We start from the raw sequence: 25,618 nt of genomic DNA on the forward strand, positions 1-25,618 counted from the left end.
GCAGGAGGAAAACTGAGTCAGCGAACGAATAAGCATCTCAGCACTAGCAGGGGTCTCCACATGGCTGCTCCAGCACCCAGGGCTGCAGCGGGATAGGTCCATGTAGCTTCTCCTTGGGGATGTCTTGTAGGAAGTCAATCTTGCAAGCTGAAGCAGGGAACTGCTAAGGCAGCTGCACCCGGTGCAACCAGCACAAAACAAGAGACCCGAGAACTAGAAAGGCGAGGCTCACCACCCATTTATCCCTCCGCCTTTCAATTAGCCCCACATATGATTATCGGCCAGGCTGGCACAATTAACTAACTCATAAGCTAAAAATCTAAATTCAGGGCATCAAGCAGGAGGAGAAGGCTTTTCCTCTCTGCTGGTTCTAGGAGAAGGCCCTGCCATCAATCTCCCCCTAAGTCTAGCAGCTTGTCTGCACAGGAGCTCCAGCTCCAAAGGATGCATCCTGCTCCTAAGTCTTTGTGGGTGGCTAGCAGGTCCCTCCTCTGTTCTCTTTTTCCTCTCTTTATTTCTTGTAAGAGAAAAGGTGATACAAACCATACTTCAGGGACATCTCCCATATATCTATTCAGGGCTGGGGTTTGAGTAAGAGTCTTAAATACACCCCAATCTCCTTACATGATTAGCTGATCACACTGAGGAGTGATCACAACATTATATAACCACCAAATTATATTATTCTATAAATACTAAATCACCGAGAACATGATCAACCAAGTTTGGGGGAACATAAATATAAGAGCAGTGACATGACTAGACATAAACACCTCTCTGTTCATTGAAACATTGTTCACAATAAGCAAACGATGGAACCAATATCAATACCCTTCTACAGATGGACTGATTAATACATTGTGGTTCAAACATACAATGAAATGGAACTTTCCACAGCTTCAAAGAATAATCTGATTAACATGTATAAACCTGGATGACATTATGCTGAGTTGAATGAACCAATCACAAACGGACAACTATTGTATGGAAACCAAAGAAAAAAACGAGCCCACAGGAACCACAGCCTCTCTAGCCTAAGACCAGAGAAGCTTGAGGCTGCTTGACTACCACTACCAACCCTGCTGATGTGGACATAATAGAAGCTCCCAGATAGAAAGGGAGAGAAATGTGTAGCAACTCAAATACCTAAAAACTGTCACAACTTACTGGACCAACAGAAATTAGAGGAAGGAACCCCTAAGATACCCTTTGAACTTGGAACTTGGTAGTCAACTTTTACCCAAGTAACATATTTGATTATAAAATAAATAGTATCATCCATGAATACTGTGTGCCCTTAAGTTATTTCCTACATGAGGCCAAAGCGTCAACATTTACCCTAAAACAAAGTTGAGAAGCCCAGGAGGGGCAGGGGACATAGACGCGCAGAAACAGAACCACCAAGGACATCACGAGAATGTCGACAGTGTGACCAATGGAAAGAGACGGTGCAATGGAAAGCTGCTCTGCTGTCAAACTCTCGTGTAGACCACCATCATTCTTTTTCTTAATATGGAGGGTCCAATTTAAGAAAAGACGTCCCCACCATGAAAGCTGGCATTTCTGCATCCTTTGCCATGAGGTTTCAGTCTCCGTAAAGCTAAACCATTGGAAAGCAACATATCTGGACCAAACTGGCTTAGCACCAAAAATAAGCTAATGTTAATAGTTTACTTCATGTTTTTTCTTAGTCTTTTCTTTAAATTTGATTTTAAAAATAAGCCATGTGAAGAGAATTTCTATATTATTATAAAAAACTGCACCTAGACAATCTCCTTTATAAAAGAGTATAACCAAAAAGAACCTTTCAAATACAGAGAACCCCCCACCCCCACCCCACAACAAGGGATGGTCTCTTTCAGCAAATTTCTGTGGTTTTCTTTTATTAGAAAATACAAAGTCAGTGACCTGTTATTTCTCCTTTTTGCCTTGAAAAGAAGGAAACTCAGGGAAAATGTAAGGTGTAACCTCTGATTCAGGTTCATTCTTCTTGCCCCATGATAACTCTTTCTATATATTATTATCGCTTGCTTTGTTCTACTAGAACAGGTGCACGACTGGGACATTTTCTTAGAAATAGCCGTGTGAATATATGAGACAATGATTTATCCAAGTGTCATGATTCAAGGGGAGACCAGTTAGGGTTCCACATGATCACTCTCCCATCATTCATATTTCTGAGTTTGTAAAGCTTTTTTGTTTTTTGGGGCACTCTCTGGTAAAATGAAAACATTCCATGCAGTTACTCAACCCTAAATGGAGAGATTCTGACAGCTTGGTTGGAAAGTACGGGTTGACATGGGATAAATGTCTGGATGGTGGAGGTACAGGGTGAAGGAGAAAGAATTATCCAGGAGTTAAGAAAGTGAGAAACGCCAAGAAAGAGAGTTAGAGAGCTTCCAGAGGATGCTTACTGACTTCTCAGAGATGGTTTATTTTGATGAAAGGATTTTGGATTGAGCATATATTTAATCCCAAATTTGACATTTCCCCTCTGGGGCTTTGGAGGTGCTTCTCCTGAAGGAGAACAGCACCTCTGGTCAATCAGACTCACACACATACCCACATATATGTATGTGTGTGTACAAAGATGTTATACACACACAGTCAATCACCCACATACGTGTATGCATGTTTCATGTATACATGTATATTATACACACACGTATACTTACTTTCACAGTGAATCAGTTTGTTGATTTTGGTCTCTTGACTTTGGCTTTCTAATACACTGATTCTATTCTTCTAGAATCATTTGCAGAGCACAGGAAAATGCCAGTAAGGCCTATAATTGTAAGGGAGTATAACACACTCCTAAGGCATGACTCGCTAGTTCTTCTTCCTAGGCATGAGATTTCCTCTTGTGTTCCTAGCAATTCCATCTACCAAGAGTCCTTCAAAAAGTTCATGGAAACATTTCATTACCTTCTAGTACCACATTTCCATGAATTTTCTGAAACTTTCTCATATAATTTGGGAAGACTATTGCCTTCATTCTATGTATTTGCTTAATTCCTACTACGAGCAAGGCCCAGAAGCCTTACTTTGTTTCCACAAGACTAGAATGCCTCTTCCCTGAAGATTTCCATTTACTGGCCAGTCGATACCACTAGCTTGCAAAGCTCTTCTTATTTGATTGTATATCCATGGACTCAGATGGCAATCCTGTTGCTATTATTGTTGATGCTGTTAGGGACCACTGATTCAGTTCCAATCCATAACGACCCTGTGCACGACAGGAGGAAGCACTGCCCGGTCCTGCACCATCTTCATCATTGTTCCTGCGCTTGGGCCCATTGTCGCAGCCCTGGTGTTAATCTGTCTCACTGAGGGCTCGCCTCTTTTTTGTTGCCCCTCCACCAAGCACGATGTCCTTCTCTGGGGACTAGTCTCTCCTAAAAACATGTCCAAAGTATGTAAGATGAAGTCTTGTCATCCTTGCCTGCCAAAAGCATTCTGGCTGTATTTCTTCCAAGACAGATTTGTTGGTCTTTTAGCAGTCAGTCCATGGGACTTGCAATATACCTTGCCAGCAACGCAATTCAAAAGCATCGATTCTTTGGTCGTTCTCATTCCATGTCCAACTTTCACATGCATGTAGGCCATTGAAAGTGTCATGGCTTAGGTCAGGTGCAACTTAATCTGATGGGTGATTATGATTATCTGGGTGCTTAATAAATGATGTTGCCGAACTAGCATAGGTGTGCATTGTCCTTCAAGTAACTTACAGTCGAGGAAGGGAAGATATTTTAAAAATTTTTTTGGAAGGGAAGATATTAATAGCAATTCAATAGAGCAGAGACTACCTGTCAAGGAAAAGGCAAGATGATAGAGTTTCCTTTTTTAAGGCCTTATGGTCTATTGTTCCTTCAGAGGAGGCAGTGTGGAAACATTACGTCTCCTAAGGTCCACCAGAACCAAGTCTGAATGCAGGCTCCACCTTGTTTAGGTTGGTGACCCTGGGCAAGGGATTCCACTCCTCTCTCCATGATCAAAGGGGCACTCTGACAATGCTGTGAAACTACTGGGAAGGTTAAAGAGGTCATGTATGTGAAGAGACAGAGCAGGTGACCAATGAATATTAGCACAACCTGAATAAGTATCACTTGACTAACTGATAAATGAACTTCTCTAGGTAAATATGGAACATTCTGGGCACATTTTGTAACTTGTACAATTGATCATTGCTGAACCTATGTATTTAAGTATATACATGTATATATGTATACATATATATATAATGTGTACTTAATACATATATCAATATATGTATGTCTATTTTAAAACTCATCCTAGGAAGAGCTAGATGAGAGAAAAACACACATATTATTGCATTATTAACTACTGGTGCTGTTTATAATTAGCTCCTTATCAGGGTTAGCTATTTGTAGAACCTTAGGACAGCACTAGCCATTTTCAAGGGCACGAATAACTAGCCTTCCACTCAGACAGCAGTGCAAAAGAGAAGAGCCTGGCTGCAGTGTGAGTGGAAGGATGGTGGTGAGGGGTCCAATCTGAGTCGATACGGTACATGGGCAGCACACATATGAAAAACCAACAGCACACAAACCCCCAAATTAATCATCACCCACAAGTATTTGCACAGCCTTTTCATGTTGACTGTGTGCAGTTACACAAAATGTCCCTTCCATCAGCAAACATTCAAAATCTCCCAAATTTATGAGCGCTCGAACAATCGCACTGTTTGGTTACAAATGCACTTGGAATTGCGGTGACGCACACTCCGCCACCCCAGGCATGATGGGCCTACACTGTCGTGAAGGAAAAGGGAAAAAGTTGGTGGGATTCAGTGGCTGAATTTAAGGGGTGGCTTTCTTTAATTACCTTCAGGGTCTCCGTAATGACCTAAAGAAACAACTATCCTAACAGGTATGATGATAAAATGCACAAAAAGCAGGGCAGATAGTGGATCGCTACCCAGGAAATGTTGTATAATCCGGTCATTGTTTCCGACCGTTCCGCACCACTCCTTTCTTGGTTGTCACAGTCTAGTGCTAAAGCCAATTGCTGCATGTTGAATGCCTAATCCCTTTCCCTCTGGTACAGGTTTATCTGGAGACAACAGGATCTTGCAAAAGGGCTTCATTTTGATTTTGGCTCTGTGGCCTCTGGGAGGGGGGGGGACCAAGACCTGGAATTGTGGCCAAGTTGTGCTCTTGCGCTTTATTTTTCACATCTGCAATGCAAGAGGGCTTCCGATGTGGCTGCATCCGTTGGTAGAGTCTCACCTCAGGATTTCAGTGGTTCAGCTCTTCCGCCAACTCCATCAGACTAGATGTCTGAAACCTTTGGGTATGCAGAAGCAAGAAAGGAGCTGGGGCTAGTTTGGAAGGCTTGCTATGGGGATGAGGACTGGGATTGTGATAATTTTCTGCCAAATAAGCCCAAAGATACCATTTCCTCCCCCAAGGAAGCCTTGCCTTTACTTTCCTAAGAACCTGCTGTATTTATCATCCATCCTTTCTCTCTCGCTGGGCCTTTGCTCAATTTTCATTCCACTCAGAATGGTATTCCTTTTCCCTTCCACCTCAGTAACCCTAACCAACACTTCCAGCACAGTACAAGTAACTTCCTTTGCCGTTGTTGTCTGAAGGGGCCAAGAGAGGAAGGGTCACCAGAACTCAAAGAAAGAGAACCAAGCTGTAGGCGAGGGCCTAGAGGAGAGGGAGCTGCAGATGAAACATCCTGCCCTCCTGCTTCGCAGACCTCGATTTCCTGGCACTGCCTCCCACGGGGTGGACCCAGGAAAGCAAGGTGGGTACATACTGATGCAGCCCATCCTACCTCAGCCTCCAAGATTATTACCTGCTGGATCAGGCAAAGAAGGTGGAAGGAGATCTGGAGTGTGGCTACTCACTGTGTTTGCCACACAGGCAGGGAAAGGAAAATCATTCCAGGTAGGGGAAACAAGGGGAAAGACGCCCCAGAGTGTACAGAACCTGGTTCATTGCAGGGACAGAAACACCTGGTACCAGTGGAATGTAGTGACAAGAGATGAGGCTTGAAATGTGGTCCAGGACCAGATCATAAAGGACCTCATAAGCTCTACTAAGACACTCTTACAAGGAGCCTTTGGAGCAGGGAAATGATGCTGTGAGATTTTGATCTTAGGACAGTCATTCTGGATGTTGCAGTAAAGAAAAGTGCCTGTTTTTGTGCTAACGCCTTCTTTATAACTATATTTTTACCACCACCCATTTGTCAGTTTGTCATCCTGAGATGGCTTACATGCAGCTATGACGCTGCAAGCTATGACACAGGTATTTCAAGTACCAGTAGGGTAACTCCTGGTGAATAGTTAGCTACTGGCAGAGCTTCCAGATAAAAATAGACTAGGAAGAAAGGCGTGGTGTTCGACTGCTGATAAAACTAGCCAATGAAAACCCAACTAATCACAGAATATTATCTGAGGCCTCCATTCACAGACTCTTGACACGTTATCAGGAGGGGTCAATTGTTAGAAAGGGTCATTGTGTTTGGTACCGTGCAGGACTGGAGAAGGCAAGGGAAACCCTCTAAGAGAGGACCGACAGAGGCTGCAACAATGGACTCGGCATCCCAACCTTACGAAGATGGCACAGGACCAGGCAGCGTGTGCATTCTATTACAGGGGTGGGGGTGGGGGGGTTGTCATAAGTCAGGCTGACTCAACAGCAACTAACCATACTTACTATTAGCCTGCATCACACAAGACAGTCCACTGCTTTTCACATATCGATATGCATATGTGAGTCGGCTTTGTGTCCATTTGCCTTCACCCCCTCACCCAAAGAGCCTGGAAGTCTACTGGGCCTGACCACGTATCTTTGCTACCTTCTACACCTATTGTGGCATTGCCACATGCCTAGCAGGCCCAGAGCTACAAGCAAGCTGTGAAACGATGGAGCACACCCTGTGTGAGTTGCTAATCAAATTACCTGGTAGAGGATGTACTTGGTAATGACCTCCTCATTGCTCCAGGGCTCATGCTGTAGTATGAAGAACTTTCCAAGTCCGAGAGAGAGAAATTCGGGCCAGTTCCTGCAGCGATTGGTGCTGAAATGAAACAAAAACATCAGTCAAGTTTGGGGAATAACAGACCAGTGATCTCATAGTTCAGTGTTGTATCTAATACAATTTCATTTTTGGCATTTATATGATAAGTTTATCCACAAGAAATAGTGATGAACTTTATATTGACAAACATCATTTACACAAGAAGTGTGTGTGTGTGTGTGTGTGTGTGTGTGTGTGTGTTATAAAGATTGTCACCACCCAGGTTAAAACAGTCTTAGGTGCTGTTAGCAAAAATACCTCCATGGTTGAGTCTTAGAAGTTCTTTAAGGGCCAGCCCAGATGTTCCCCAGGCTTTTCTGAACTTGGCCTGATCTTGGTTTTGGCATTCTGCTCCTCTGTATTTTGGAATTCTGTTCTGAATGTTGGTGAGAGGGAGGAGCTCGTCTTTGTTAGGCACCCATCCTCAAGCCCTGGCCATGAGAAATGGGTGATTTTTCTTTACACAGAATCACCTCAGCAGCTTGCATATACTTTAATATTCATCTTGCCTGGTAATTTAAGGCAGGGGCTCTTGACCTCCAGCTGCAGTCCGTAGGTTGTAGTTTGCATAAAGAAAGCTTTATTGGAACGGAGCCCCATCCATCGCTTCACTTGTTACCTGCTTTCACACCATCACAGCACAGACCAGTGGCCCACAAAGCTATCCATCGACTCTCTGTTCCTTTATGGACAATGTTGCTGACCTCTGATGTAAAGGACTGCCCAAGAAAACTTTGACTCTGTGATATTCAAAGAGGACCTGTGGGAGATCTGCTTTCCCGTGTTGGTGTGAGAGTGAAGGTTACAGAAATGGGTTTATTAATAAATGTAAAGGTCCCTGGATGCAAACATTAATGCACTCAGCTGAGAACTGGTAAGTTAAAGGTTCAAGTTCACCGAGTGGTGCCTCAAAGTAGGGCCTGGTGACCTACTTCCAAGAAAAATCAACCTTCGAAAAACCCTCTGAAGCACGGGTCAACTCTCACACACATGGGATGGCCATATGTTAGAGTGACTTGACAGCAATTATTTTCTTTTTCAAATGTCCGCAATTAAAAACAAACCAACCGTATTGCCATCGAGTCAAATCTGATTCATAGCGAGCGCCCAGGGCAAAGTAGAACTGCCCTGTGGGTTTCTGAGACTGTCCACAGTGTGGGAGCAGACAGCCTCGTCTTTCTCATGGAGAGCGGGTGGTGGGCTCCAGCTCTGACCTTGGGGTTAGCAGCTCAACTCGCAACCCAGCACACCAAAAGGATTCCTAAGTATCTATAATAAGAAATAATAATTCATAACATCATGAATGAGGGACTGTCACTGTTTCAACAAATGAAGACTAGGAGTCTGCGATGACCAAAATTAGCCCTGTTGGCGTAGTGGTTGCATGTAGGGCCACTAACTGCAAAGTCGGCTGTTTGAAACCACCAGCTGCTACATGGGCGAAAGACGTGGCTTTCAGCCCTTGTAAAGAGTGACAGTCTTGGACACACACAGGGCAGTTCTACCCTGCTCTAAAGGGTCCTAATGAGTCAGCACTGACTACACGGCAGTGGGGTTTTTTGTTTTGTTTGGCTTTGGTGGTTGCCAAGAACTGTGCCAGATGAGAAAAGGACTGAAGCAAAGCACACAGAAGTGGGCTCTCTGACCCAGCTTGAGGATGACAGGCTCAAAAATGTAAAGGGGGGTCTCAGAAAATGAGATGGCTGGGGCAACTGTTAACAAGGCAAGATGCAATTACTCTATGGAGCGCACAGAGGCATTCTAGGGGGAGGAAGCAGCGCAAAGCAACGAAATAGAGCAAAACGTCTCACTGAACTTCTGATCATTTGGTATGATGCCATTTACAGCACATGAGGAAAGTTAGGATGGGAGAGTTAAGGTCAGGTCATGGACAGGCTGCTTGGTAGGCTTCATAAGGAGCATGAATTTTAACCCAGGAGATTTCCAAATGTCTAAGCCACTAAAGTATGTGATCACTCTATTATACTTGAAGTTGTAACACCAGCATCTGATGCAATCCCTCATACTAGTCCGTAAGCATTGGTCAAAATGGAATTGACTGTAGAGTAAGTTGTCCTCGCTAGTCAAGGGAGAACCCACATAGCATGGGAGAGCTGTGATCAGATTTGCATTCACCACTTAGAATCATCCCTCTGTGTCAGGGACTGTGTTAGATCTTGGTGAGACACCCGCCAATCTAACAGCAGGCTTTAATGGAACATATGTGGCTGGGGGTGGCTGAAGACTATCATCAGTGAAACCACAGAGGCCATGGAGGCACTTCAACGAGACACCCTGGATGGGGTCTAGACTCCAGGGACAGAAAGGCGAAGGCTGAGGTATTATCTGGGAGCAAGGATGGGAACACGTGCTGGGTGTTTGCGCAGGGTACCAAGGGCGAGAGAGAAGGGTCACTAGAGGGAGTGTGGTGCCACATGGAGCTATGAAGGACAATAAGGCATGGAGGGACACAACAAGGTGTGAAGCATATTTATATGCTTCTGACTGATCTTCAGGTTTTTCTTCATAATCTGGCATATAATTTTGACTTGCTTGTATGCAGCCCAGGTAAATCCAATGGGCACGTATTAAGGCTTGGTGCCTGAAGGGAGCTTAGGCATGCAAATCTCTCAGACAGAAGGGCGGGCTGATCTTCCCACCAGTTTCAGAGTGGGTTTGTGACCTCAGTGGGACAGGGACGGAGCAGCCACTTCCTAACAGCTTCTCCCTGTGATGGGGAGTTAGAGGAGCACCCAGATGTGGCAGGGCCCAGGGCTGGAGGGAGGGAGACTTCTGAGACTTCGCAGGCTTCCCTACACCCAGTGGGGCATGTCCCAAGGTACTTCTGTTTTCACACTTCAATTGTAATCTATCCAGGAAAAGAGTGCTTGATTAAAAAAAATTTCTGAAGAACTTTAATATACTTTACAAATTATTTCTGAAGGAGGGAGGGCAAAGGCAAGAAGGAAGGAAGAGGGCCAGCTAAAGTCGCCTGGATAAAGCAATTGCCTTGGTCGTATGTGCCAAGGGAGTCAAGAGGCCCGTGGAGGACACTGCATGTGCAAACGTGGTCTGCCCCACCTCTCAGAGAGATGAAAAAACTTAGCCTACACTTAAAGTCACACAAGCTGCCATTCAGCAGAGAAGCAACAAGTCCACCTGGAAGAAGCACACCGCAGGTGCGTTCATGAGGAGTCATAGGGACCAGGTAATAGGCATCAGCAGACACATAACAAACAAACAAAAACCTATTTTTGAGAACGAGGGGGGTTGAAGCACAGATGGGCTACAAAGCCCATCTGTAGACAATGGAACAATCCCCCCACAGAGGGGCCACAGGGAAGGGATGAGTCAACCAGGGTGCAGTATAGCATCGATGAAGCACACTATATTTCTCTGGTTCCTTTAGGCTTCCTTACCCCCCACTACCATGACCCCAGTGCTGCTTATCAATTCAGACTAGACCGGAACATGTACACAGGTATAGATAAGAGGTGAGAGCTCACGACACACGGAATCCAGGAACAGGAATGGGAACAGTGATACCAGAAGGGTAGGGGAAGAGGGGTGAGGAAGGGAGAAAGGGAGAAAGGGTGAGCAATGATCAACACATAACCATACACTCCTCTCCAGGGAGAAGAGCAAAAGAAAACATGGGGGAAGGGAGACAGTGGTCGGTGTGAGATATGAAAATAATAACAATGTACAATGTATCAAGGGGTTATGGGGAGTGCTGGGGGGGGGGGAGGAAGAGGAGCTGATACAAAGGGCTCAACAGAAAGCAAATGTCTAGAAAGGAATGAAGGCAACATATGTACAAATTTGCCTGATGCAAGCGATGTATGGATTGTGACAAGAGTTGTAAGAGTCCCCAGTAAAATGGGAAAAAAAATTTTTGGCATACAGAACATCTCTTAGTTTGCCCATATTTACTTCTTGTGACCTGCAGGGGACTGTAATTGCCGCCTCTCCTGTGGCACCGGTTCCTACAGAGGGAGGCAGGCGCTAGCCAGGCAGAGCTGTGCGGCCCCTTCCCGAAGTATCTGCTGGACTTCTGCTGGGTATCTTCAGGACGGGTACGCTGGTTAGCATGTGTATCTTTAGTTGTGTTTTAAAAATCCCTGAGTTTCCGGAATGAGAATAGGTTCCCAACCTGGGTTAAATAATCTTAGTAAAGCATACACCTAAACTCTGCCTTCTTCAAAAGAACCTCATAATAAAATATCCCCTGAACTATAGACATCCAGTGTATGTGTTCCATGGAGGGCCAGTCTACTAGAATAGGCTCTGATCCAGTGATAACTGTCAGCAACAAGAAAAGGCTTCCTATCTGTTCCCAAAATGGGCTGCGCTGTCTCAATGTCCAGGAGCCCTGGTGGCGCAGCTAGTTACTAACCACACATTCAAAGCCACCAGCCTCTGAAAAGAAAAATGAGGATCTCTGTTTCCATAAAGATTTACAGCCTCAGAAACACACAGAGCAGTTCTATCCTGCCCACAGGATCACTGTGAGTCAGACTGACTCGCCAGCAGAGAATGTGGCTTGCCTTTGGTTTGGTTTCAATGTCTATAATCTGGAGAACTGGAACCTCCTCTGACAGGTAACTAAGAATTGAAGTGGTGGGTAAATTCACCTGGATGCCTTTAGGCAAATTAGGTAAATTCCTCTGGATGCCTAAGTAATTATGTATTTTGATCATTTCTTTATTCTACCCAATTCAATCCTCAAAACAACCTTCTCAAGGAAGTACATTTCTAGATGATAAACCAATCCTACAGTGAGGTTAAATAACTTGTCCTGGATTACAGAAAATTAAGAAAGAGGCAGAGGCAGGATGTCTGACCATGAAACCTGTGATTTTTTTTTTATTGTATTACACTGACTGCCATCTACAACGTATACCTCAAACTTGGCATTTTAAAAGTGGTCTTCAGTGTCTTTGCCCACAAAAGGGTTACAATCTAATGGGATTATGAAATAACACCTGATCGCATTTCTTTAGGAGAAACACAAATAAGGTGTTAGAGAAATTTTCGGGAAAGTTCTAGGGAGATCACTGGCTTATTGGCGATTTGCCACGTAAGCCGAGTCTTCAAGCATGGTTAGGGTTGAAGAGCGGCAGAAGGGAGATACTTCCTGGGAACTGACAAACCAGGTACACGCACTTGGAGGTAGGAGTGAAGTCAGTGACGTACTGGGTGCATGGCAGGGTCTGAGGAGAGAAGTGACAGGGTGACTGTTGGGTCTGCAGAGCAGTCAGATGGCAACAGTGTACAGAAAGGAAGGCCAATGACCTGAGGCATCTGAACTGCGCTACTGGCAGAAAATGCTGATTTTACCATGGACGGCCAAAGGAACAAACACGTCACTCTTAGAGGAAATACAACTCGCAAGCTCCTTAGAAGGAGGCTGGGGATTCTTTGACTCACTCACTTTGCACCTTCCATGGGCAGATCACTAGAAAGGACATGATAGTTGGTAATGTAGAGGGCCAATGACAACAGGGAACCGCTCACTGAGATGCGGTGGGTGTCACAATAGCCACAACACTGGCCTCCGTTATACCAATGGCAACGATGATGGTGCAGGATCGGGCACCCTTTGTTCTGTTATTCTTAGGGTCTCCAGGGGCCAGAGCTGACGACTGGACAACAGTCAACATACAGAAAGCGCTGAGGACAGTAGAGGCGGAGGACAGCTGGAGGGCTGCTGCAGGGCCACTGGCAAGAGGCGTAGTTTAGAAACCTATCCTAAGCTGCCACAGAACGAAGATGGAATTTTCAAAACTGAGAGCTATCAAGTCTTTCTCAATATAAAACAGGCACAGAAGACCTGCTTCAAAATATGTTGCTAACCCGTTAAACAAATGACAATATTCTTCTAATTCAGAATTTTCCTACAATGCAAACAACACAAAACACCTCTTAATTAGCAACGATGGTCTTTTTTTGCAAATTGGGAAACTAAAGGAGTTTAATGTTGCCCAATGTCACTTACGTTCTGTCCTGCCCATGCTGAGGCTAAAGGTTAACTGCCTTTTGAGGGTTAGAGAGATTGTATAGCTACAGCTGACTCAAACGGGGGATATTAAGAAGGGGTGGGACCAACCACACTTCCTGTCTGTTCCAAACTTGATTTCACTCCATTTGTACCTTATCTTTCTTTAATTGTCTTATCTGGTCATACTTTTACTCCCTGACTAGACAGAGTGTACACTGAATATTCTACATGTAGACATCACGGGGCATGGGACTGGGACAGATTGTCTGCAGTCCCAGCCCTGGCATGAACCACTGGTGTAACGTGGTTACATCATTAAAACTCTCTGTGCCTCATTCTAATAACAAACAAGGCTACCACCACCACTACCAACATCATCGTTAGAACCATCACAAAGATAAGGGACTTCATTTATTAAACCAAATAAGGAGTCCTTTGGTGGCAAAATGGTTAAGGTTGGTGGTTCAAACCCACCCAGAGGTGCCTTGGAAGACAGGTAGAGAGATCTGATGCTGAAAGGTCCCAGCCCTGAGAGTCCCATAGAGCACAGTTCTAACGTGGGGAGTTTGCATGAGTCAGGAAAGGCGTGGAGACAACTAACAACAAGTAACCTTTATGAAGCCCAGTTTCTGGGCCAAATGAACAAAGTGTTTTAAGCACACCACCCCATTTCATTCTCACACCACCACTGGGAAGAACGGACGCATGAAGTGGTAACATAACTGCCGGGCCACAGATGTTCAAGGGTCATTAACTGTGAGTTCCGAGAAACCCACAGCCTCTTTTGTGTTCCTAAATAGCCCTAAAATTCCACCAGGGTTGTGAGCAGGTGACGATGAAGAAACACACATTGAATGAAGAAGAGTAAGTAACTGTTCTTCGTAGTGGCCCCTGCCCCCTTCCTTGGAAGAGCTCTGAGAGTGCTATGGGATAAGCAACAGGCCTGATAAGCCCAAGGTCAGTAGCTCAAACCCACCAACAGCGTGGTGGGAGCAAGATGAGGTGGTCCACTCCTGTAAGACGGACAACCCCAGAAACCCGAGTTAGCTTCTCTCTGAGTCGGAATCAGCTCCGAGGCAGTGGGTGCAGATTTGGTTTTAAGGAGTCCTGGTGGCCCAAATGGTTAGACCTCACCCAGCAATTCTAGGGCAGAAAGCTCTGGTAATCTGCTTCCACGAAGATTACAAGGAAACAAAGCTAAAAGACCCGTTGGAGTGGTTCTGCTCTGTCGCACAAGTTTGCTCTGAGGCAGCGTGGACTTGGCAGCGCCCAGCAACAATATTTGCCCTCTGAGTCTTTAAACAATGCAGAATGAAGCCCAGACACCCTAGACATATGCATAAGTAGTGAGGACAGATACCTCAGCTTCCTAAACGTGTGTGTATAAAGTCTCCACAAGTACTTCAGAATATTACTTACTACTGTAATCACTCTGTTCTAAAGAACTTGTGGATTTTTCCCACCCCCAAATAAGTTTTCCTCCAAAGGTTAACTTTTAGAAGTTATCTCTTCAGCTGTTATTTCTAAGCATCCACCCCTCACCCCCTTCTTTCCTCCCTTGAATAGAAAGCAGTCTGTGTCCTTTCTTAATAAATGGTTTGCTATTAAGGAATCATTATAGTAATGGGGGCTACTGGAAGAAAGGGGTTACTTTAGTAGCCAACCCTCTTAATGACCTGTTCTTCAGTACACATTAGTAGCTGGATAAGGTTGTGGTTATTGAACTCCTGTCATCCACCAGAGACAATCTGCTCAGACTTGTGTTGTTGGAAAGAGAGGATGATGGTGGGAAGATTCTATCCAAAGTTTCAAGAGAGGGCACTGAGTTCACAACTTGTTCAACAGGAATCAGCAGGGGGCATTACCTAAATGACCAGTGTGTGTGACGTATCACGGATGGCATATGTCCTTTCAGGGGCTGCTTTCAAGAAAGGGAGCTCAACAAGTATTTATTGAGCACTTCCGATGGGCCGGGCGGTGCAGGAGGCTTGTGATACATCAGGCAGAAAGAAACACAAGCATTCCTGCCCTTCTGGGGCTTACATTTTAGAGATTAACTCCGATGGTTGCATTTGCATCAAACTTGCTTGGCCCGAGAGCATGGTGCCCCACTGCGACTGTTGGTAGCTGTTCTCAAGCAGGCCTCTGACTCAGGGCAACCCCACAGGACCCAGAATGGAACTGCTCTACAGGGTTTTCAAGACAGTAATCTTTATGGGAACACCTTATCAGGACATCTTCTGCTGAGCTCCTGAGTAGCTTTGAACTGCCAACTGTTAAGTCAGCAGCTGATTGCAAACTGCTCACCCCACCTAGTCCCTGAATGATCAATGTAAACCAAACCCACTGCCACTGAGTCAAATTCCAGTCACAGAAACCCCATATAGGATTCTTAGGACTCTAAATCTTGACAGGAACAGAGAACCTCATCTTTCTCTCACAGAGTGGCTGGTGAGTTTAAACCACTGACCTTGGCACTAAGCAGCCCAATGCTTACCTAACCACCAACCAGCTTGGCTCCTTAATAACCAGTAGGTGCCCCTCTAACAACATTCAGGGTTTGGTACTCAATCTCCAATTTCTCCTCCCTTATTAAGTAAGTATGGAAAAAAAAAAAGAGAAAAGTGTGTTTCTTTGTGGATTCAAAGGTCCAATATGCTTACTAAGATATTGGGAACTTGTCCTTTAAGGCGTAAGGGTGGGGGTGGGGATGGGAAGGGTCTAACAAGGGCACACAGTTCTAAGGGCCCAGCACAATTTAATGTTGTTTTGCATTCTAGTGGCAAAGATCTTATAAGAAAGTCCATGTTGCTGGCACAAAAGGAGTGATCATGGGAAAATACTTGTTCTTTCTGTCAAAGACACAGTTGTACAATGCACAATGCGACGAAACTCAAGCAAATCTGGAATCATCGTTAAAGGGAATTAACTTGGAAAGTAATTGATGGCAAGAAAATTCAGCTCCTTTGTTATCTTCCTTTTACCAGAATATGCTTCCTGAAGACTGCCTATGAGAGAGGGCTCTTAGAAAGAAGAAGAAGAAACACAAGTATAGTGAAATTAACTCATTTTATCAATTTGTGCTCTCCGCCAGTTTCCTGACTGGGGCTGTGCGAGGCTGTAAAACTGATGAATTTGCATGGAAAAAGAAACCAGTGTAAGTAATTTGTGTAAGAGGTACCAGGGACGTAGACTGCTATAATTCAGACACCCTGCAGATAGCAGACTGCTGCAGTGTGAGCAGTTATGGGTTAGAAAAATGACCACACTGCAGTCAGTCTGACTTGAATGGAAATCAATCATAGAGGTACTTTCTCTGCAGCTTCTGCACCACCGTCTTCAGCAACAACTTTGCCGTGCAGATTTCCGGTCTGCAAACCCAGTGCTGCTCTCCTTTTGCCGCCCTTCCGCTCTCAAAGGTCTGCCCAGAGGCAGGCTAGCAGGAGGGCTTTCCGACAAGCGTCAGAGGCGGGGGACTGCTCCAGAACCAGGATTTCCCTCCGCGTGGAAATCAACTCCCTGCCAGGACATGACATCAGTGCTGCTTTTTATGAAATGCAGCCATGGGTGCCAGAAGCCAGGAGCACCCCTTCTAGGCCACCGGCAGACACAGCCAGAGTCCTCTTTTCACAGTGCCCTAACTCATGGGCTCAAGTAAAGGGGTCTATGTGTCTGTGGTGGCAGATGGTAGGGGGAGGTGAATGGGAGGCATTTTTATTAATGAAAAAGAATGGATCCCTTTTATTAACCTAGGAACTATCCACTGGTAACCTTTTTTTCCCCATGAAATGTGTTCATTCGGGAACTTGTTTGCCATGAAGAAAGTCTTAGGCATTCACACTAAAAGGGAAGATATATACTCTACGCAGGAAGAGCTAGCAGTTTATCTCTGTATTCGACACCGGAGTCTTCATATAATGACACATGCAATCATACTTCTTCTTGGGGTCAAGTTGAAACTCGGAGAGGTTGTCAATGAAAACTAGCAGAGCACCAATATCTATTGAGTAATCATTATGTGCCAGGCCATGTGGTAGGGGTTTTACCCAAACTATCTAATTGAATCCTGGTAACCTTCCTAGGAAATATGTGGTCTTAGTACATGTATAAAGGTCCTGGGTGGTTCCCTTGGCTATTGTACTCAGCCCCCAGCTGGGGGACTGACAGGCTGAGTTTACTCAGAGGTGCCTCAGAAGTAAGGCCTGGCAAACTGTTCAGGAAAATGAGTTGTTGGAAGTTCTATAAGGTTGTAGTTTTACTCTGACATGAGTTTGGTATCGGCTCAATAAGGGCTGATGCTCCTAACCTAACATTTAAAAATGAAAAGACACTGATGTGGGGCCAACTGGGTTGATTAAGACCACACAAAGTAAGCGACAGAGAATGGAGTTGAACCCAGTATCTCTAGAAATCTGTTCCACGAAGCAGTGGAAAACCCATAATTCTCATATCCCTTCCTTCCCTTTGTGCTACTCTCTGCCCCCAAGAGATACCCCTTAGTTCCCAGGAAGATGAATTTCACAAGACTTTGAAAGTGAGAAATGATTGGCACCAGCCCGAGCTGGCAGTACGTGTACCTCATTGTCCTCCTCACTCCCTTGTGTGTACAGGTCTTGCACGCCAGGAGCGTCAGCCTATGTTTGGCTGGATGCAGAGCCCTGACACTGCGTCTAACAGAGCAAGCCACCACAGGGCTAACAATGCGGACTGGTCTCCTGCATTAGTGGCTTCTGCCTTTGGGACTGAAATTGATTTTCTGCATTTTAGAGTATCATCTCGTCTTCGCTTTTGGTTGAGGTCAAATGTGGTGCCCTTTTAATATGTGATACCAGCTCAGCCAGGGGACTGTCTTCCTTAACAGGGGATGGATTTGATGGCCTAAGAGAGATCTTTTCACCACAATGATCTATACACTAGGAAGGTCTTCTAAGCATATGCCTCTTAACCACCAGTGTATTGGGACTATCTGACCACCAGCCATTAGGAAACTAAATGAAGCCATCAGCAGAGTCCCATCCCAACAGCTTACAAACCCAGCTTTCTACAATAACCATTCTCAATGTTTTCAGGGACCTGTTTAATTTTTATCTTCTCTATCTACTGAAAAATCTTGTGTATTACTGTGCACTCATATCAATCACATTAGTTACGGTCCAGTATTTGAGTCGTGTATAGCTTTGCTGAGTGTTGATTCTTCCAGTCTCTTCTTACATATGCATAGAAGGTCCTCCACCCCTGTCTTCTGACCTGAGCGAGTTTGCTATTATTACCACAATAGATGGACATTCCAGCAAAGATCCCAATAACACTGATGGAGGTAATACAGGATTTCTTTAGGCTTAAGTATGTTTGTTTGCTTTTTTCTCTTTTTCTGTAGGCTTTTAAAAATCTCAAACCAGTGGTAGGATTCAGCCAGTTCGCAGCGGTTCTGGTGAACCAATACCTACTTTTTGTTGAGTTTGGCCAACAGATTGCTAAACTGGCACTTGGAATCAGAGTTCTCTATAAGGTAGGCTGACTGGGCAGCCGCCCAATGTGGAAATCACAAATTTATATTCTTTACTCCTTTTTAACGTTCATCTGTGCAACAGCATATTCTAAGTGTTGTTCATTCTGTCCATAGGTATAAAAAAGTAAATGGAACTATGCTTGCAATATTTATTCATTTCATAAAACTCACTGTACCTTTGATGAAATACTACATTGTTACTCCCTTGCATTTGTTGCTACAGTAAACAAACGTAGAACATAAAGAGAGAAAGTGCCAAAAAACAGAGGGTGACACTGTCATTCAGTTCAACTTTGTGTTATGGCCCAAATTCCCACGAGATATGATGAGTGCAGTATGTAATTCCTGAATGTGTCCAAAGAGCTAAAAATATTGTCAGAGAAGAGAAGCTACCTGTTTCTAATATATTAAACACAATGACAATTGTCTAGTTGGCCTGTCTCTAAAAGAGTTGGATTCTACTCCTACAGTGAAAAGATGGCTAAGGATATATCACACAGGCGATGATGTTCAGGAGAAAGCAAAGAATATTGCAAGGGAAAATGCCAATCAAGAAGCAATATGGTAATATCTTAAATAACAGTTTAATTGGGGTTTTTTGGGGGTCAGGTATTATTTAAGATTTTTCATTATTACTTTGAAATTCTTTATTATAAAATAATCTAGTTTTGTGTACCTCTTTCATTTTTCTTATTTAAGTATTAACTATGAAATAATAAACTACCATTTGGTATATCATTTTTTTATATATTTAAAACAATCATTAGGGCAATGAACCAGTTGTTAAGTTATTTGAACTCCACCACTGTTTCAAATACATCTTTTAGTTCCTGACTGTTACGTATAAGGACCCCTGGTAGAGCAGTGGCTAAACCACTTGGCTGCTAACCAAAAAGTCAGCTGTTCCAACCCAGCAAGTACTCGGTGTGAGAAGGATGTGGCAGTTTGCTTTTGTAAAGACGACAGCCTTGGAAACCTTAAGGGGGAGTTTGCCATGCCCTGTAAGGTCACTAGGAGTCAGAATCCACTGAACAGGTTCATGTTACCCATGATAAGATAGGTGGGGTAAATATTTCGGAGATGAAAAAAACGGGACCAATGGTTCCAAGAGAGGTGGGAGAAAGGAAATGGGGGTGGGGGTGGGGACCAATCCAGGGACAAGGGAACAACAGGTGAACTAAAATCAATGGAAGGAAGGTCGTAGGATGCCTAGTGGGGCTCGGTCAAGGGCAATGTAGCAGCTAGGAAGTATTAAACCCGAATGAAGGCTGAACATGATGGTGGGACAAGAGGAAAGTAAAAAGAAAATAGAGGAAAGAGCCAGGAGGCAAAGGACGTTTATAGAGGCCTGAATATAGGCATGTACATACGTAAATATATGTATATAATGAGAGGAGAGTAGAATTATGTACTCGTATCTATATGTCAGGAATTAAGGCTGCAGATGGATACTGGGTCTCAACTCAAGTACTCCCCTAACACAAGAACACTTTGTTCTAACAATCTGCCATTCTGTGATGCTCACCTTCCTGACAAGATCACTGAAGACAAAAATGGATGCATAAGCAAATGTGGTGAAGAAAGCTGATGGTGCCTGGCTACCAAAAGATACAGCATCTGGAGTCTTAAAGGCTTGAAGATAAACTAGCAGCCATCTAGGTAAGAAGCAACAAAGCCCACAAGGAAGAAGCACACCAGCTTGTGTGATCATGAGGTTGTCGATAGGATCAGGTATCAGGCATCTAAGACCCAGAATAAAACCATAACCAACGTGAATGAGGTGGGGCATGGAGTGGAGACCCAATACCTATCTATAGTCAATTGGGCATCCCCTCACAGAGGGGTCACAGGGAAGAGATGAGTCAGTCAGGGTGTAGTAAAGCACCGATGAAACACGACTTTCCTCTAGCTCTTTGGTGCTTCCTTTACCACACTATCTTGACCTCAATTCTACAAGCTGGATTAGACCAGAGCATGCACACTGCTACAGATATGAGCCAGCAGCACGGGGAATCCAGGATAGAAAAACCCCTCAGGGCCAACAAGGAAAGTAGAGAGATTCCAGGAGGATTAGGGGAATGGAATTGAACGCAAGGACCAACTTAGAACCCCCTCTCAGGGGGACGAATAATGGAAAAGTGGGTGAGGGGCAACAGAGGACGAAGTAAGATATGGATAAGATAATCTATAACTTATCAAGAGTTCATGAGAGAGGGCAGGAGAGGGAGGGGAAGATGTGGGGAGCTGATATCAGGGGCTCAAGTGGGAAGAGCATGCTTTGAAAATGATGATGGCGGCATATGTGCAAATGTACTTGACACATTGGAGGAATGTTTGGATTGTGATAAGAGATGTAAGAACCTCCAATAAAAGTATTTTAAAAAAAAGAAAAGGGGAGTTTTTAAAAAAACTATAGAACTAAGCATTATTTTTTAAAACTCTGATGCAAATAGCCCAGGTGTGGATGGCCACTTAAAGGGCTGATGGTGTGTCAGTTTTGGGTTGAGAATTTTTAGAACATCCTGTTATCCATCGGATACTGGGAGAAAGCAATTTACGGAACAATGCAGAAAAAACAGCTTAGACTAAACAGAGGCACAAGGATTTTCTGGCTTCCTGAGACAGACCATTTAAAAAAATAATTTTTATGTAAATTCAGTGGGGGGTTATATTCTAGATCATCAACTTTGTATTCAACAACTTACCGTACGTTACTAATCAAAGCCCTACTACTTTCCCTTTCACCTGCTCCTTGATTGCTCCTCTCCCTCTGGATGGACTACTCACTACCTGCCTTTTCACCCAAGTTAGCACCCACTGTAAAGCAGAGGAATTTGATCTAGTATTGGCAGGCTCCTCCTTCTATCAGAAGTTATTAACTCTGTATAGTCACCTGAAAGTTTTCTTGTAATAAACTGATTTCAGGGCATGGATTCTAATATTGATCCTTCTTCATTTATAAACACACCTACATATTTTAAAATAAAACTGCTGATGGTGTGTGGCTAGCCACAAGGTTATCAATTCGAACCTGCCAGGTGCTCTGATGGAGAGAAATGAGGCTTTCTGCTCTGATAAAAGACAGACAGCCTTGGAAACTCACAGGGGCAGTTCTGTCCACAGGGTGCCATGCACAGGACGACTAACCGGCAGTGAGTTTGGAGCAGGGTGGCGCAGTTCTGTCCTACAGGGTCACGATGAGTCAGAATCAACCCGACGGCAGTGAGTTTGGGTTTTATGTGCCATCTGTATGCAGTCGCTATTCTCGCCATTCATCCTGCCACTTTCAGAGGCGTCAGTTACCATTGCCAATATGCAGACTTAGACCTAGCTCACTGAATAAAATGATCAAGATTTATAAAGATACCACAGCTGTGTGCAGGGGCTGTTAAATATTATCTAGAGTTAGAGTTACTATGTGGCAGAGCCTGGATTATTTTATGATCCCATGCTGCCATCTTAAATAAAAGTTCTATGACATTCAGTCTACATAGAAAACAGTGAGTTACCTAGAAAAGATCAGATACAGATGAGCCTACACGTAGAGATCATGAAAACAAAATGGGCAACAAGGTACAATGGAGTCGGCTTCTCCCTTTAGTATCACCTGTTAATGTTAAGAGGGTGAACGCTCGAGGAAATTTAGCAGGAGTGTCAGCTGTGAAGAGGAGCCTTGTGATGAAGTGATGATGCAGGTTACGTTAGGCTGCTAACCACAAGGCCAGAAGTTCAAAACCTGCAGCCACTCTGTGGGAGAAAGATGAATGAAGCCTTTCTACTTCCATAATATTCAAGGAGTCTTGGTGGCATAGTGGTTATGCAGTTTGGCTGCAATCTTCCAGGTCAGCAGTTAGAAACCACCAGCCACTCTGTGGGAGAAAGACAGGGCTTTCTATTCCAGTAAAGAGTGACAGCCGTGGAAACCCACAGTGCCAGTTCTCCCCTGTCGAGTAAGTGAGTGAGTCAGCTGAGAAGCTTACGACAGGCACCCAAATGCTGCCAGCTCTAACCAGCAATGTTGTAGGAGGGCTTGTGACAGAGAACACTGACTGATGGGCCTGCTAACGTTATAAGGTTGTTCCTGACACGGTTTTAACTTCAGCGGACAGGGTGGTCCCACAACACACTGCCAGGGCACACATCAAATGGCAGGTATGTGCGCATTTCTATTTGTAGGGCTGAGTCAACCCTGAGACAGAATCAGCCTAGAAGGGGCACCTTGCACCATAAGTGGCGCATTCTCTATTGGCTAAGGAGAGGGGAAAATCCTGTTGGCCACCCGCACTGTGAACTGCGTTTCAGATGGAAGTGCAGTTTGGTGAACATTTCTATTACTGACAGTCCATTCCATCTGCTGCCAGCTTTGCTTGTCCAAATATTCATCCCAAATATGTCAAGAAATTAAGAGGGGAAAAAATCATACAACAAAACATCTTTCTGTACTAATTCAAATCCAGTATTTATTTTGGAATTTGATTGAATTATAGCAGAGGAAACCCACCAAATTAAGCCAGTCACACGGATATTTATCTTCCTCAGAACATGGCAGTATTTATCATTCTATCTTCCTACGAGGGGTTGATTAACACTAGGAAATGAAACGTCTGCAGGGTCAGAATTGATTTAAGAAAAAATGGCACAATGAGATAATTTATAGGGCCAATCAACATGTTCAATCCCATACCTTAATATACATTAAAATAATAAAAGAGAACTGCATTTGAGAGAGAGACATTATGATCCCCTACACACACACACACACACACACACCACTCCCACACGCAAGGGTCTGCCATTCTTTTGTCTGCCATGGCAAGCCCTCTCATTCCAGAAGAAGAGTCCTCTGACTTCCACAGATGTACAATGTGTGATGTTCATTTTAAAATTACTAGTAGAGCCTGCTATTGACCATCTAATTATGCCGGGTTCCATTTATAAACATAGCTAACCACTAAGTTTATGGAGACTTTTTGTGCTGCTTTAATAGGATATTGATCGAGAGCATAGTTTGAGTGGACTGCCATTGAATTGTGTAATGGCAAACAAAAGGCAAGGTCACAGGGAACAGCTCATGCTAGGGCTGCAGTCTATTTCTTATTATAATCTTTTCTTGTTTGTTTCTCCCCTTTAACACTCAAGCCCCAAAGCTCAAACAAAATCTTTCCCAAGAATGCAACCTTTTTTGAAAAAATTAAATTCCATGTGGTGGTCATCGTGTTGCTTTAACAGGCCGACTGGCCCAGAAAAGGAAGTTTCTAATCTGTTCCACCTTAATAAACACCAGGGGTGCTGCCTATAGTGAAATGGCACCCTAAATGCCTAGAAGGCTGAAATCTCATAGCCTGTACCAATTCCCTCATTAGTCCTTCTTTGCAAGAAGTGTGTAGTTGCGAGTTTGGGCTTGTAGCTTCCGACGAGCCTGTATTTTCTTATTGTGCCCCGTGGCTGAGTTCATCGTGTTTAAGGTGCTCCGTCACATCGGGTTAAGATTATTGCCAATCGTTCTTACTGAATTGCTAGCCGGACAGTCTACGGACGTGTATGGCAAAGGGGACGCAGAGACTCACAAAGGGCCTGGAGACTTACACCGGACGTTCAAAAGAGAACTTGATTTGGCACTCAATGACGCCACTGGTGTGAGCTCAGGGGATGAGTGCACATTTCCAAGGCAGAACACAGCCACTAGGGTGCCACCTCATGCCAGGCTGAGGCATCGCCTGGCTCCATTCCCTCCCTTCCTCCATTGACAAACTCCTCGGGAATCCTGTAGCCTGAGACCCAGCAGTCCAGCTTTGTGGCAGAGCCAGGACAATTCAGCTGCTGTGTTTTAATAGATTCTGCAGCAGTGCAACAGTAACTAAAATCAGTCTGGGTAGCTGAGCATGGTTTTCACACCCAGAGAGTCTAAGACTGGCCTCAGCATACTGAGAACCCTGGCTTTTCAAAATTCCAGGGCTGTGAAGTCATTCCCGGCCACGGAGTTTATTTAACCCTTGCAAGCCCCCTCGGCTATACAAACCGCGGCTAGGAAATCAGACCCCACCAGGCCAGTCACAATGGCCCATGTGTATGTTTGTGGTTTTCCTCCTTCCCTCTAAAGTATTTAAGGTTTCGGAGTCACTCCACCAGCCTCAAGTAAAAGCGAGTCAGCACTTCAGAAGGAAATGGGCAGAAGGAGTGGATTTTTCAGGAGGGCTTGCGGGTTCATACCAGGCATGCTATTTGCCAACCTCGAAGCACACACTTGGAGGGAAACACTGGCGTAAAATAAATAAGAGTGGGTGCTGCCAGGGGGAAAGAAAAGAAAAGAAAACAACTCTTTTAGCAGCATCATTTAGCAGCCTCTGAGTGGGCTCCCTTTGTAACAACTTCATGGGAAAGAGACCAATCCGATAGTGCCCCTGAAAGTCTTTGTTTCAATGCCGCATCGTTCGAGAGCCATTTCAACAGATGGTTCCCATCGGGTCCCTCATAGCGTTTTGCTAAAAGAACTGTAGTGATGCTGAGCCGCATGGTTAGTACTTGCAAACCCCTCTGCCAGAGCAGAGAGTACACCCCCCACCCCTTCTCTCTGGCAGTGTCTAGTGGTCTGTATTCTCTCTGTCTTCTGCAACAAAGGGAGACCTAGCTAGAACTACTACCAGGTGGTCCTCTCACCTGGAGGAAAAGGTAGGAAGGGAGTGGATATATGCTTAATTGTGTGCTATGGAACTTCTCTGCTACTGAGAGAAACACAACTTTCCTTCACCAGCCTTACAGGAAAATGTGAAAAAAAATCGTGGGGTAAGGTGGGCAGGAGGCCGGAGAGACTGCAGTTTTAACGTGTCCTCAGTTTCCAAGAGCTCTGTTAATCTGGTACATGTATGGGATGTCCAGCAGCCTTGTCTGGCCCTTCACCACTGGCTCTGTAAGCCTAAGCCAGCAACTTTCCCCCACCTTCCCCTGCCACCGCCACCTCTGTAGTAACACTCCTGTAAGCAATCAACTTAGCACATAGGTATTTCAGAGAATCCTCAGGAGGAAATCCCAAAATAGCACCCCCCTCATTAAAG

The 25,618-nt window shown here is 44.5% G+C and overlaps 1 protein-coding gene across 6 annotated transcripts in view; it reads right to left on the reverse strand.

The window, feature by feature from the left end:
• The window catches only part of NFIA (nuclear factor I A), a 693,058-nt gene that overhangs the window by 115,729 nt on the left and 551,711 nt on the right, over nt 1–25,618 (reverse strand). For all 6 annotated transcript variants that reach the window (XM_045292063.1, XM_045292066.1, XM_045292064.1 and 3 more), the window contains exon 5: nt 6,939–7,056. In XM_045292063.1, coding sequence (XP_045147998.1) covers nt 6,939–7,056 — 118 coding nt within the window. The remainder of the gene's footprint in view (nt 1–6,938; nt 7,057–25,618) is intronic.

The sequence above is a fragment of the Echinops telfairi genome, unplaced genomic scaffold, assembly GCF_000313985.2.
Source record: "Echinops telfairi isolate 266 unplaced genomic scaffold, ASM31398v2 ScPeMD7_443;HRSCAF=831, whole genome shotgun sequence".
Lineage (NCBI taxonomy): Eukaryota > Metazoa > Chordata > Mammalia > Afrosoricida > Tenrecidae > Echinops > Echinops telfairi.